This window comes from Oratosquilla oratoria, chromosome 10, assembly GCF_046742065.1.
Source record: "Oratosquilla oratoria isolate Oo_2021 chromosome 10, ASM4674206v1, whole genome shotgun sequence".
Classification (NCBI taxonomy): domain Eukaryota; kingdom Metazoa; phylum Arthropoda; class Malacostraca; order Stomatopoda; family Squillidae; genus Oratosquilla; species Oratosquilla oratoria.
In genome coordinates, this window is record NC_134786.1 from 9,910,039 (window position 1) to 9,924,410 (window position 14,372).

The following is a 14,372-nucleotide window of genomic DNA, read 5'->3' on the forward strand; positions in this document are numbered from 1 at the left end:
TTGATTGTTTATCTAAGACTAACCATGAAATTTCTGACCTGAAAAAAGCTAACTTGGATCTTACAAACGAAATTAAAGAAATGAAAAGAGACATAAATGAACTGAAGAATGATAATGAAAAGAAGAAAACTAATGATAATAATAGCGAAAATCTAAAGCAGGAAGTGAACAACAAATTACAAGAATTGACACAAAAGATCGAAGAAAACTTAGGTGGGGACAGTATCCAGGAAATTAAGAAGTGGAAAGAAAATATTGAAAATAAAGAAATTGCTTTCAAAGAAATAGTCAAGCAGCAAATGCAAGATAATGCAAAAGACACAATCATTCAAGTGATTAACGAAAAAGCAAATTGGGTCAGGGACACAGTAGATAGGAAGAAATGTATTGTGGTTTATGGGCTTAAAGAAAAACAAGGATTGGCGAGGTACATGAGAGAAAAAGAAGAAAAAGAGACAGCAGTAGAAATCCTTAATGAAATTCAGGGGGGGAGATAGTGATTCAGGCACAGACTTAGAAGAGACTTACAGAATTGGTCGCTATACTAAGGATAGGAATCGACCTCTAAAGATAAAACTAAGGTCACAAGTGGTAGTAGAAGACATATTTGAAAAAGTAGGTAACTTGGCAAAGAGTGAAAAATACAATAAGATATGGATAAAAAGAGAAATGAGTACTGAGGAATTAGAAAAAGAAAGGGCGCTAAGAGAAGAAGCAAAGGAAAAAAACTTGAAAAGATCGGAGACAGAATGCAAAGAATTCCAGTGGAGAGTAATAGACTTGAGATTAAGACAATGGCGCTTCAAAACGAACAAAACAAGGGAAGAAGAAACCAGGGAGAAGGAAGAAAATTAAAAGTGGCCTATACCAACATTGACGGACTAATTTCGGGACTGAACGAACTCAATGATTATCTGTTAGAAGCAAAACCAGACATAATGGGAATTGTAGAGACTAAACTAAGAGGTGAAATACCATCCACTGTTATCGGACAAGGTTTATACAACTACTGGATAAAAAACAGGGACAAGAAACAGGGAGGGGGAATCATGTTCTTGGCCAAGAAAGACCTAAATGTGACAAAAATTGCAGAGGGCAAAGGTAATGCTGAATTGATCATGATAAAAGTCGAAGGCAAGAATATGAAAAGTAGAAAGTTTGTGGTGACTTATGTGCCTCCAAAAACAAGCGCTTGGAAAGAAATTGAACATACAAAAATGCTAGATGACACAAGAAAATCACTCAATGAGATACTAATGGGTAAGGGTAATCTGGTAGTTATGGGGGACTTCAATTGCAAAGAAATTTGTTGGGACAGCATGACAGTGCAAGGAGGAGATGACTCGTGGGGCAATGTACTGCTAGATATGACCATGGAGTACACAATGACCCAATGGGTCCGTGAAAACACAAGGTACAGAAATAATGAAGAGCCATCGAAACTAGATCTAATATTTACAACAGAGCCTGAAATAGTGCATAAAGTCCAGTATGAGACACCAATTGGAAAGAGTGACCATGTACTCATCGAAACTATACTAAAGGAAGAAATAGACATAGAGAGGAACGAAAAGCATAGGAAAGGAAGACTGAGGTACAACAAAACAGACTTTACAAAGCTAAAGACATTCTTCCGGAATGCAAACTGGGAAATATTTTACAGGGAAGAAACAGCAGTGGAAGAGAAATGGAATATATTGATGGAAAACTACAATGAAGGGGTAAACAGGCATGTACCAAGACAAAAGCGAGAGAGAGAGTACATTAAATGTTGGTTCAACAAAAGATGCAGTGAGGCAAAAGACAGAAGGGACAAAGCTTGGAAAAAGTGGAGAAAAGACAAAAAACAAAGCAAATGGCAAATTTATGTTAACTATAGAAATGAGTATGTTAATGTGAGAAGAGAGGAGAAAAGGAACCATGAGAAGGATATTATAGACAAATGCAAAGAGCAACCCAAACTATTCTATCGGTATGTGAATGGTAAACTTAAAAACAAACAGGAATTGGTGAAACTATGCCAAGGAAACATAGAATACACAGAAGATTTAGAGATGGCCGAAGTCATGAACAATCACTTTAAATCTGTTTTCACCAGAGAGAAAATACCGAATTGTGACATAGACAAAAACAAGAAATCTCCCCTCATGAATGAGTTTACAGCATCACTAAAGGAAATATCAGAACATTTATCAAGGCTGGATGTCAGAAAATCACATGGCCCGGACGGTATTGCAAATTGGATTCTAAAGGAGTGCAAAGAAGAACTAACAGACAAAATACACATCTTAATAAACAGCTCACTCAAAGAAGGAAAGATACCCGAGGACTGGAAAAACGCTAACATTGTACCAATACACAAAGGAGGAAACAAAGAAGAACCCACCAACTATAGGCCAGTATCACTAACAAGCACCATTGCCAAAATTTGTGAGAAAATAATCAAGAATAGATGGGTAAAACATCTGGAAGACAATGACATATTAAACCCAAGACAATTCGGATTCAGACAAGGAAGATCATGCTCCACAAACTTAATATGCTTTTACTCAAGACTAATAGACATAGTGCAAGAAAGAAATGGATGGGCTGATTGTGCATTCCTAGACTTGCAAAAAGCCTTTGACAAAGTACCACACAGAAAACTACTAAAAAAACTGGAACACATAGGAGGAATACAGGGAAACCTACTAAAATGGATAGAGGACTTTCTGACTGGTAGAAAGATGAGAGTAGTGCTCAGAGAAAAATATTCAGACTGGAAAGAGGTGATCAGTGGAGTACCGCAAGGATCTGTGCTGGCACCAATAATGTTTGCTATCTATATGAATGACATGGATGAGGACGTGAACTGCTACATGAGCTTCTTTCCCGATGACGCCAAACTGCTAAGGAAAATAGAAACTGATGAGGACTGTGAAGCACTGCAAGAAGACCTAAATAGGGTATGGAACTGGAGTCAGAAATGGGAAGTGGACTTTAATACTAAGAAGTGTAGCATAATGGAGTTTGGAAAAAGCAAAAACAGAATATCAGGAAAATATACAATTGGAACCAAAGAAGTAAAGAAAGTAGGATCCGAAAAAGATTTGGGAGTAATTATCACGAACGACTTGTCCTATGATATACAGATTAACAAAATTGTCGGGGAGACTTACAACTTGCTAAGATCAATAAAAGTGGCGTTTACATACTTGGACGAAGACATGATGAAAAAAATATTGGTTACATTGATAAGGCCTAGATTAGAGTATGCAGCGACATTGTGGTCCCCCAGTACCAAAAAGAATATAAAGAAAATAGAAAGAATCCAAAGAGCAGCTACAAAAATGGCACCTGCACTTGCAAACCTATCATACGAAGAGAGATTGGCTAAACTGGAGTTACCGACACTGGAGCAAAGAAGAGAGAGAGGTGACCTATTGACCATCTACAGAATCATGAAAGGCACAGAGGTACTCGATAGAGAGAACTTACTTAACTGGGACAAAAGAAACACAAGAGGACATGGAAAGAAAATAAAAAAACATAGCTATAGAAGAGAACTGAAGAAAAACAGTTTTCCTCATAGAGTTTTGGACACTTGGAACAAACTGGACAATGAAATAGTATGCGCAAAAACCATTCATGAGTTTAAAAACAAACTAGACACTGCAAGATACAAAGGCGGGACAACACGAGCATAGCTCCCCTTCCCGCAAAATACAACTAGGTAAACTAGGTAAATACGGAAAGAAAATAAAAAAAGACAGCTATAGAAGAGATTTGAAAAAGAACAGCTTTCCTCACAGAGTAATAGACAGTTGGAACAAGTTAGATGAGAAAGTGGTGTGTGCAAAAACAATACATGAATTTAAAAATAGTTTAGATAAAATGAGATATGAAGACGGGACCCCACGAGCATAGCTCCCCTTCCCGTAAAATACAACTAGGTGGGCAGGGTGCAGGGATGACCCGTCATCCAGGAGGTGCTCAGATGAGAGGAAGGGTGGGAGGGGTGTGGAGTGTATTTAGGGATGAAATGGGTGGGAGTGTTTTTATGCCTTTCTCTTTTTGGCTACCTCCCTTGGAAGGGGGAAAAAGCCTTGGTATATGTATGTATGTATGTATGTATGTATATATATATGTATATATGTATATGTATGTATGTATATATATATGTATATATATGTATATATATACATATAGATATATATATATATGTGTATGTTTCTTAAGACAGATTGAACATTTTTAGAAGCTCCGCCATGGGATACGAACCCTGACCCGTGCGTCGAAAATCACGAGGCCATGGTCGCTAACGTCTTGGCCTCGTGATTTTCGACGCACGGGTCAGGGTTCGTATCCCATGGCGGAGCTTCTAAAAATGTTCATATATATATATATATATATATATATATACACATACACATTTGTAGAATAAAGTAAAACAAACAATCCAGGCAGATGACAAATAAATTTAAAGCAAAGTTTGATAAGTAGCATCAGAGAGAAGAACTCATGAGCATAGTTTCAATTCAGTACATTACAATTATGTAAAAACACACACAACAGCCCAAAGTTTCCTCCTGGAGAGATCTATAGGAAGGCCCAAGGACCATTGCTAACTACTGTGGGGCTGCGAGTTTCTTGCCATTGAAATTAAAGGCAATAATTATTATTATTCATTACATACATATGAGAGGGAGGGTGGAAGGGGTGTGGAGTGTATTTGGGGATGAAATGGGTGGGAGTGTTTTTATGCCTTTCCCTTTTTGGCTACCTCCCTTGAAAGGGGGAAAAGGCCTTGGTATATGTATGTATGTACATACATATACCAAAGGCTTTTCCCCCCTTACACGGGAGGTAGCCAAAAGAAAAAGCCATAGAAACCACTCCCACCCATTCCATCCCCTACATACTCCACTCCCCTCCACCCTCTTCCCTCCCTCTTATCTTGGCACCTCCTGGATGACGGGTCATCCCTGCATCTTGTCCACTGCCCTGGGTCAGAAGCAGCGTCGCAAAACACAGCACATCCACAGCAAGGCCTCTTCCTTAACTCAGTGACCCCCCCCCCCTCCATCCCCTCATGCAGAAAATGAGAAGACAGGGAGAAATTCCTTCAGGCTGCATCAATTTATTTCTCATACATACTCCCTCATCCCCCATCCCCCACCCACTCCCCCTCATAATGAATTAATGTACTTACCAGCAGCTCACTGAATGGATACTCAAATTCATATTCATTGTCGTTATGCGAGTGGCTGCTATTTGACTGGGGTGATGGGTGACTCATATTGAGCAAGCTTTTTCCTGTAACAAAGATACTGCTGTTGTTGCGATTCAGCTGCTTTGGGGATCTACACAACACATGGTTGTATATTATGCGAAACTTCCGTCGAGTATATGTTGATCTGTAATAATAATAATTAATAATAATAATAATAATAATAATAATAATAATAATAATAATAATAATAAAAGAAAATAAAAAAAAGGTCAATATCATCATATTGTCTTGTCAATTACTACTTGTTAGAAAAAATAACTATTTCCAAAATTGTAAAAGTTCTACATGTGTCAAAAGAGAAATACCTTCTTTTACCTCTATTTATGTATAAAAAAAATAATAATAATAAAATAAAATAAATAGATAAACAAATCTCTGACCTAAAAGCTCCCCCCATGAGCTTATTGATGACTAGGCCAATGTCTATGAGGGTGTAGTGGTAATCGCGTGGGATGTTCTTAATGACGTCTCTTACAATGTAACGCAAAGTGTTGGAAGGACCTTGTCTCTGAAAAACATTAAACATTGGTCTTCATCATCTTAGTCACCTTATGTGTTTCTATTTACTTGTTCTCCTTTTGTAAGAAAGTTTCTCAGGTTAAAGAATGCAATGAAGTTTACCATGAGAGAAAGAACCCAGATGCATATGACATGAAAAAAAAAAATAATAATAATAATAATTTTTTTATACTTACTGAATTATATAATTCTTCTAAACGTGCTATTGAAAGGAACTTGGTCATAGTAACACCTTGTTCAAGTAGAAGCTTTACAAACTCAATGCGATCATTGACCAGGGCATCCATCATAGCTTGCTCCAGAGAACCTGTACAAAAATAGCACATAGTAGAAAAAGAACAGCTTCCCACACAGAGTGATAGATATATGGAACAAATTGGATGAAGAAATAGTGTGTGCAAACACAAGAATTTAAGAGCAAACTTGATCTTGCGAGATACAAAAACGGGTCACCACGAGCATAGCTCCCTTTCCCATATAATACAACTAGGTAAATACACATAGATGTTTGAGGTAAATTCTGATCTGATGTGATGTATGATGAGCCCCTAGAATATCATAGGGGTTAATCACATGATCAATAATATTTTTGTCCTCAAATGCTGTTTTCTCTGCCAAAATGTCTGATGGCTTGGGCATGTAGAAAAAAAATGAGTGCAGAAAGACTTATGAAAGGAGAAGGAAAGCAGTAGTAAATGGAAAGAGCTAGTGGGGAATTTAAAAAATGTAAGACAAAGTGAAGAAGGCATTCAGTTTAAGAGGAATGTCCATCAAACAGTCAAATATGGTAAAAGGGGTGTGAATGAACAGTGGTTGTAAACAGATGAGGAAATGATGCAGTCTAAAGGGATTTCTTCTATTTTTGCTTTGTATATTTCTGTGGATGTACTGTGTCTTGTGACACTGCTTCTGACCCAGGCCAATGGGCAAGATGCAGGGATGACCTGTCATCCAGGAGGAACCACAACACAAGGGAGGAAAGGGGGGATGGGAATGGAGTATGTGGGGATGGAATAGGTGGGAGTGGTTTTTATGCCTTTGTTTTTCGGCTACCTCCCTTGTAAGGGGGAAAAAGCCTTTGGTATATGTATGTATGTATATTTCTCATGTGGTTGAGGAGAGGGGTTACTATGTAACAAAGCACTGGGAGTAAATCAGTTTCAGCTGTTGGACCCTGCTGTGAAAATGACATTGTCTTTTGCTGCAGTGCCTCTGACACGAGCAAGTGTGATGGGAGACAGGGATGAACCCTGATCCTCAAAGAGCCAAATGGGAGGGACAAGAAATAAGGTTTTCTTATGGATGTGGGAAAGGTGTAGGGTGAATGTATGCTACTTGGCCAACCCCATTACAAGGGCAAAATGTCCTTTGGGTATATGTATGTATATGTATATATTATGATCACGAAGAACCCACAGTTGGAATAAAAAGAAACTTAGAAGAAAGTATAACTTCTATATTTTGGCTAATAGCTATAGCCCTCTTCAGGAAAGTACCTGAAGAGGGCTACAGCTATTAGCCGAAATATAAAAGTTATACTTTCTTCTAAGTTTCCTTTTATTCCGGCTGTGGGTTCTTCGTGATCATAATTTTTACAAATATGCCACTACATTTTGACTAAAATATATATATATATATATATATATATATATATATATATATATATATATAAATTATATATATATATATATATATACAGTATATATATATACATACATGTATACACACTCTTAACTAACCTGAGGGCCATTCAACATCTTCATTAAAGACATGGCTCCGGGCAATGTCTACACGATTCCATGTGAGAGCAAGGGACAACTGCTCTGGAGGATTAAGGCGCTGAGAGTGAAGCAATGCTGATAAAATGCTTTGGTCCAACTCACAACCTTCTTTCAGCCGGAACACAGTTATCTACAAAGAAGTTCATCACTCCTGCATTAGTAAATCAGTAAAGTATATGCAAAGCTACTTCATGCTTCATGTTACATTTCCAAAGAAACCAAGTTTTAGTTGCATGTTTGAGTCCTCAACAATTGTAGTCATTATTATCAAACAACACTAAGATGATGAACTGTTGAGGATAATCATTTGTGAAGTACAGCAGTGCTGGCTACTTATAAGCATACTTAAATCTATTTCCTGAAACTTACCAGATTAATACATCAAAGAATATAGGTTTTCCATGTATAGCTTATGAAAAAAAACCTTATTTCTTTCATTCATTTTCATGCACAAAGTCACCTGCCACTTACTAGGTCTTTTTTGCGAGCACACTGCATCAATTCGACAAAAAGTTTCTCGGCCTGATCACTCCTGAGGTCAAACACTCTTTCCAGTGTAATGGTTATCGTATCCCGGTTTGCTTCAATCATATTTAAACCCGAAGAAGCAAACCTATTTCATATGAAACAAGAGAAGTAGATTAATATCTATTTAGTTTACAGAATTTAAATATCTCTTAATTCTTTCTTTACAATGCAGGGACCAAACTATCTTGCATGACTTAACTATTTACCTTCCTTATAAGGGGTTTTGGTATATGTCTGCACCTTGATTAAAACTATATGGCTTGTACTAAACCATGTATATACATGAATTTTGCTTTGTTGTGGGAGGGGTTTCTCTCTTGGATTTATATCTGGAGGTTGTTGTTGGAGTATTGAGTTTGGTTGTCTTTCTTGAAAGGCTTAAAGGACCTCATATGTCATAAAACAAACATATATTTACAATGAAGCGGCCTTGCTGTGGATGTGCTGTGTCTTGCGACACTGCTTCTGACCCAGGGCAGTGGACAAGGTGCAGGGATGACCCGTCATCCAGGAGGTGCTCATAAGAGGGAGGGTGGAGGGGTGTGGAGTGTATTCAGGGATGGAATGGGTGGAAATGATTTTATGCCTTTCCCTTTTTGGCTACCTCCCTTGTAAGGGGGAAAAAGCCTTGGTATATGTATGTATGTATGTATGTATGTACAAAATCATCTTATTCTCTTTTAGCTTTCTCCAATTTCAATCACAGTGTATTTACTAATAATAAATATTGTTTGCATTACTAACTCCATCACATCCCTTACATTAAGAAGAAGAAGAAGAAGAAGAAAAAAAAAAAAAAGTGTGTATATATATATATAAAATGCTTATAGTGGTTAAAAGTAAGGTGATGAGATGTACAAAGGGAGAGAATGGCAGCAAAGTGGAAGTGATTATTAAGGGAGGGAGGCTGGAAGTAGATAGCTTTAGATACTTGGAGGTGAATGTGGCAGGAAAGGGAGGAGCGGAGGTGGAATGCAGATTGAGTGAAGCAAATAAATATCTTGGGGGATTAAAAAGTGTAATGAGAAATAGATATTTGGGAATGGATGCTAAGAGATTATATGAAGGGGTGATTGTGCTGACAGCACTCTATGGAGCTGAAACAAGGAATATAAGAGAGGAAGAGTTTAAATGTGTTTGAGATGAGAAGTCTGAGAAGTATGGTATGGGTTACTAGGATGGATAGAGTGAGAAATGAGGAGGTGAATAGGAGAGCAGGGATAGAAAGGAGTTGGGAGTTAGGGTTGATGAGAGAATATTGGGATGGTTTGAACACATGGTAGAATGGATGAATAAAGATTAGTAAAGGAAGTGTGGAAAGCAGAGGTGGATGGAGTGAACATGAGGGGGTGGCCAAGGATGAGATGGATGAATGGGGTAAAAAGGGTGTTGGGAAAGAGGGGGATGTCTGTTAAGGAAGGAAGGGAGAAGACAGAAGATATGGGTGAGTGGTGAATGGTTGTATATGGATGATGCTGTGATGCATGGAAGGGAGCGGGTAGGGAATGGGGGGTTAAGGAGTGTGTGTGAATGATATTTTGACATAGCCCAATGGGATTTTCCCCGTCTTCTCTTTTTCTGCATGAGGGGATGGAGAGGGGGGTCGGTGATCAAATGAAGCAGCCTTCCTATGGATGTGCTGTGTCTTGCTGCATTGCCTCTGACCCAGGGGAGTTGGCAAGATGCAGGGATGACCCATCATCCAGGAGGAGCCAAGAAAAGAGGGAGGGAGGGGTGGTGGGAGTGAGTATGTGGGGATGAAATGGGTGAGGGTGGGTTTATGCCTTTGATTTTGGTTATCTCCCTTGTACTCATATGGGGGAAAAAGCCCTTGGCATATATATGTGAGCGTGTGTATATATATATATATATATATATATATATATATATATATATATATATATATATATATATATATATATATATATATATATATATATATACATATACATATATATGCGTATATATATAATTTACATTTGGATTTATAATATACATACTTCTAGTGTAAAACCTGGATGGTTAACCACTTACTTGTGGACAAAGGCAAGAATATCAGCTGCTCTTCCTGTTCCATCACATACAATGACTGGTACTGGGGGTGAGTCAGTAACATACTCAAGCACTTGCCTGATAGTCTGTGGGCCACCTTCAATAACCACACAAACCACAGGGGTGGCCAATCCTCCTCCTGAAATAAAATCAAGATTGAACAACCTGTGTTCCTGTTCCAAGAGTCTTTTTTCTAACAATATTATATGTCAAGTCTTTTGGTTTGTTGTATTAATGTAAATTATATGAGTTAGATCTCATTATCAACAAATCAATCTGTTGTCCCTGCTTCTCTTGCAGGAGATCTGTGGCCTCCAGGAAATTGGCAAGAAGCTCCTGCTTGGACCATTAGTCACTCAAAGAGATATTGCATTGTTGTCTGGGGATTGTTAGTTTGGAACACAGTAGTATGAGGTGTTCTGTGTCCTCTTAGTGGTGGTTGCATCTGGAGCAGTTTAAATCTGTGGCCAGGCCTTTTCTATGTTGGTACTATCTTAGTACTTGATAGGATGTCCTAATTCCAGGCATGCTAATGTAGTTCTTGTCTAGTATGTGGGATCTATATCTGGGGGTTGTTGTTAGAGTATTGAGTTTGGTTGTTATTCTTGAAAGGCTTGTTTAGTTATCTGGGTGTGTATGTATTTACCTAGTTATATCATACAGGAAAGGAGCTTTGCTTGTAGTTACCATCTGGATGCTTTGTGTGGTTTAGGAGGTAAGTTGTTGCAGATGTTTCAGTAGTATGCTGTTGGTGTAGTCTTTTTGTTGCATTTCTCTTAGTGCTTGAGAGATTTATTGTGAAGGGCATATAACAGCTAAGGATTTTGGCAAAGAATTGTATTCCCATTATCTTCATGTAATGTTCATGTCATCTTCATGTAATGTTCTATTGGGAGGATTTTTATTTTTGTATGTAAGTGTCCTACATGGGTGATTTTGGTGCATCCTGTCATTACTCTCAATATTCCATTTTGTGGTGTTTGTAAACTGCTTATGTTCAATTTGTTGAATGCTGAAAACTGTGCTATGGGGGTGTAAGCTAGGGTAGTTCTTATGAACTGTTTGAAGATGATTATTATATTTTATTTTTGCAGTCCAAAGTCAGTGTTAGTTATGGTTTTCAATAACTCTGTTTTCTTGGTGATTTTTGCTGTCAGGTCTTTGATATGAGGGCTGAATTTCATATGATCATCAAATGTTAGGCCTTGAATTTCTGGGTTCCTTTCTTGAGGAATGGTTTGGTTTCCTGGTGTGAGCAGTATTACTACTGATTTCTAGAGAGAACCTTGTAATCAATTATTTTTATGCTACTGATCCAGTTTGTTCAAGTAGGCTTGGATGTTCTTTGCTGCTATTTTGTATTTACTGTGCTGGGTTATTATTGTCAAGTCATCTGCATATGAGGGAACTTTGGTGTTTAGTTCTGGTTCTGGAGTTGGTAGATCACTCATGAAGAGGCTGAACAATAAGGGTGAAAGTACTGCACCTTGTATAGTTCTTTTATACCTCTGAGTTGGTTCTTTTGGATTATTCTGGATAATTTTCCTGCTACAAAGTTAGTTAACTACTTCTTATCAATGTTATGGATACCTGTCTCAATGACCCTTTTGGATAGTATGTGTCTGGGTACCTTGTCAAAAGTTTTGTTTATATCTATAGCAACCATAACTGTTCCTTGTTTCCTTCATTGGCCACCACCGCTATTTGTTAATTTTCGACTTGTTTACTTTTCCAGTTCTGACCACAACTTCCACTTCTTCAAATTTCTCTTTTATTTCATATTTCACACTCTACACATCAGGAACCCCATTATACACTCCATTCCTGCAATTACACTAAGTAATCCTCCCTCACTGCCACTTTCTTTGCTTCCTTCCAGGAATGACTTTTATGTCCATCCACAAAATGAACAATAACTGATATACCACGCAGGTTTTCCTGATGATTTATACATTATCATTCAATTAAAGTAACTGACTAGATCACAATATATGTGTCTTAATATACACATAGATTTCTTATTATGATGAGATACTGTATCACTAACTTGCAACAATGCGCTGTTTGGATATGTAGTTCTCCAGTTTCCTCCGTAGAATTAACTCAGCTCCATACTTGCCAGTGGTGCCATTGTCCACCAGGAGGAAGAATGTATGATGACTGTTAAGTGCTGCAAATCTGTAATATAAAATTAGTCAGCTATTTGAGGAAAACAATGGGACAAGACAACATCAGACATGCAATGTTATTCTTCATTAGAGTTTGTATGAAAGTCATTACCTTTCTGTGATCACAGGGCCTGTCCTGTAAAAGATGCACACATTCAACCTCTTCATATTAAAGTGAGACAGAAGGAAAGACAAGAGGAAAAGGAAAGAGAAGACACTAATACCACATCTACAAAAAGTTATGGTTACACATAATGAAGCTCACCTTGACTTGGGCGAGTTGATGGGATGGTATGGTACATCCTTGTTGCGCGATACTAGGTCCTGCCGTCGTTCCACAATGCCCCAAGGTGCAATGCCCACACTCACCACTCGACCTCCACGTACACGTATTGAACTTTCTGATGCCAAAGCTTCACCCACGTGTCTTGTCACTCCTATAAATGCAAACCAATAGTCAGCTACATTTCACCCAAATACCACAACACTTAAAGCCAAAACACCCAGTTCTATTATGGTCTGCATCTCTTTAAATGTAAAGTGTTCTAAATGTCATTTTGAAGGACTGAAAAAATGCTATATGAGTAAAACAGCTACTTAAGATATGACAGCAGCATTAGTATTTTGTCACTGCTAATTTACACTTTTATCCTTCAGGACAATATTGTGCCAAAGAGGTAGTCTCTGAGTCAGTAAAGGAGGATAGCAGAAAGATAGGATAATAGAAATTAAAAGTGATTGGTATTCTTTTAGTAGAAATTAGTCTCCAATCATAAAAGAATACTGTGTGATTCCGGTCCATGAGAGTGTCAATTAAATTCCTCAAATACTGACTGCATAACTTTTACAATCAATGTCCTATGGAAGGGCATGGCTACATTGAAATTTAATAAGTCTTCTCTATCAAGGACTTCCATGCCTTTCTTAATTCTATAATTGGCCAAAAAAATCACCTCTTTCTCTTCTTTGTTCCAGGGTTGGTAGTTCCAGTTTAGACAACTTTTGTTCATATGTCAGTTTTGAAAGTGTTGGGGCCATCTTTGATGTTGCTCTTTGGATTATTTCTATTTTCCTTATATTTTTTTTTTGTACTGGGTGTACACAGTGTCACTGCATAACCAATCTTGGTCTCATCATTGTGACTAGTATTTTCTTTACCATTTCCTCATCCAAGTAATTAAAAGCCACCTTTATTGATCTTATCAAATTGTAGGTTTCTCTGACTATTTTGTTTATCTGATTGTCTGGGGACATGTTTTTCGTGATGATTACTCCTAGGACCTTTTCAGAATGAACTTTTACTTCCTTTGCACCAATTTCATATGGTCCTGATATATATATATATATTTTTTCTAAATTCCATTGTACTACATTTCTTAAAGTTGAATTCCACTTCCCACTTCTGACTCCATTCCCAGACCTTGTCCAGGCCCCTCTGTAGCGATTCACAACCTTTTTCCATACTTTCTTTAGTAACTTTGAGTCATCTGCAAAGAAGTTAATGTAACATTCTACACCTTCATCCATGTCATTTACATATATAGCAAACATCAGAGCCAGTACTGAACCCTGTGGGACTCCACTTATCATTTCTTCCCACATAGAATTTTTATCTCCGAGTACCACTCTCATTTTTCTTCCATGCAAGAAATCTTCCATCCATTTCAATAGTTTTCCTTGTATACCTCCTGTTGTTTTGAGTAGTTTTCTTAGCAATTTTTTGTGTGGTACTTTATCAAATGCCTTTTGTAAGTCCATGAAAGCAAAGTCTGCCCATCCATCCCTTTCTTGCATTAAATTTATTAACCTTGAATAGAAACAGATCTAATTTGTGGCACATGACCTTCCCTGTCTAAATCAAATTGTCTTGGATTTAGCATATTGTTCTCCAGATGTTTAGTCCATCTACTTTTGATGACTTTCTCACAAATTTTGGCTTTTGTACTTGTAAGGGAGACTGGTCTATAGTTTGTTGGGTCTTTCTTGTATCCCCCTTTGTATATTGGCACAATATTGGCATTTTTCCAGTCTTCCAGTACCTTTCCTTCTTTG

General features: G+C 37.7%; 1 protein-coding gene across 13 annotated transcripts in view; it reads right to left on the reverse strand.

Moving 5' to 3' along the window:
- Nucleotides 1-14,372, reverse strand: part of Trpm (transient receptor potential cation channel, subfamily M) — a 320,107-nt gene that overhangs the window by 82,988 nt on the left and 222,747 nt on the right. For 10 of the 13 annotated variants that reach the window (XM_076191463.1, XM_076191457.1, XM_076191467.1 and 7 more), the window contains 9 exons: nucleotides 12,586-12,757; nucleotides 12,433-12,456; nucleotides 12,200-12,330; nucleotides 10,135-10,291; nucleotides 8,044-8,185; nucleotides 7,531-7,702; nucleotides 5,968-6,098; nucleotides 5,653-5,780; nucleotides 5,192-5,396 (listed from right to left, as the gene is read on the reverse strand). In XM_076191463.1, coding sequence (XP_076047578.1) covers nucleotides 5,192-5,396; nucleotides 5,653-5,780; nucleotides 5,968-6,098; nucleotides 7,531-7,702; nucleotides 8,044-8,185; nucleotides 10,135-10,291; nucleotides 12,200-12,330; nucleotides 12,433-12,456; nucleotides 12,586-12,757 — 1,262 coding nt within the window. The remainder of the gene's footprint in view (nucleotides 1-5,191; nucleotides 5,397-5,652; nucleotides 5,781-5,967; nucleotides 6,099-7,530; nucleotides 7,703-8,043; nucleotides 8,186-10,134; nucleotides 10,292-12,199; nucleotides 12,331-12,432; nucleotides 12,457-12,585; nucleotides 12,758-14,372) is intronic. The other 3 variants (XM_076191469.1, XM_076191459.1, XM_076191458.1) reach the window with 1 other exon arrangement.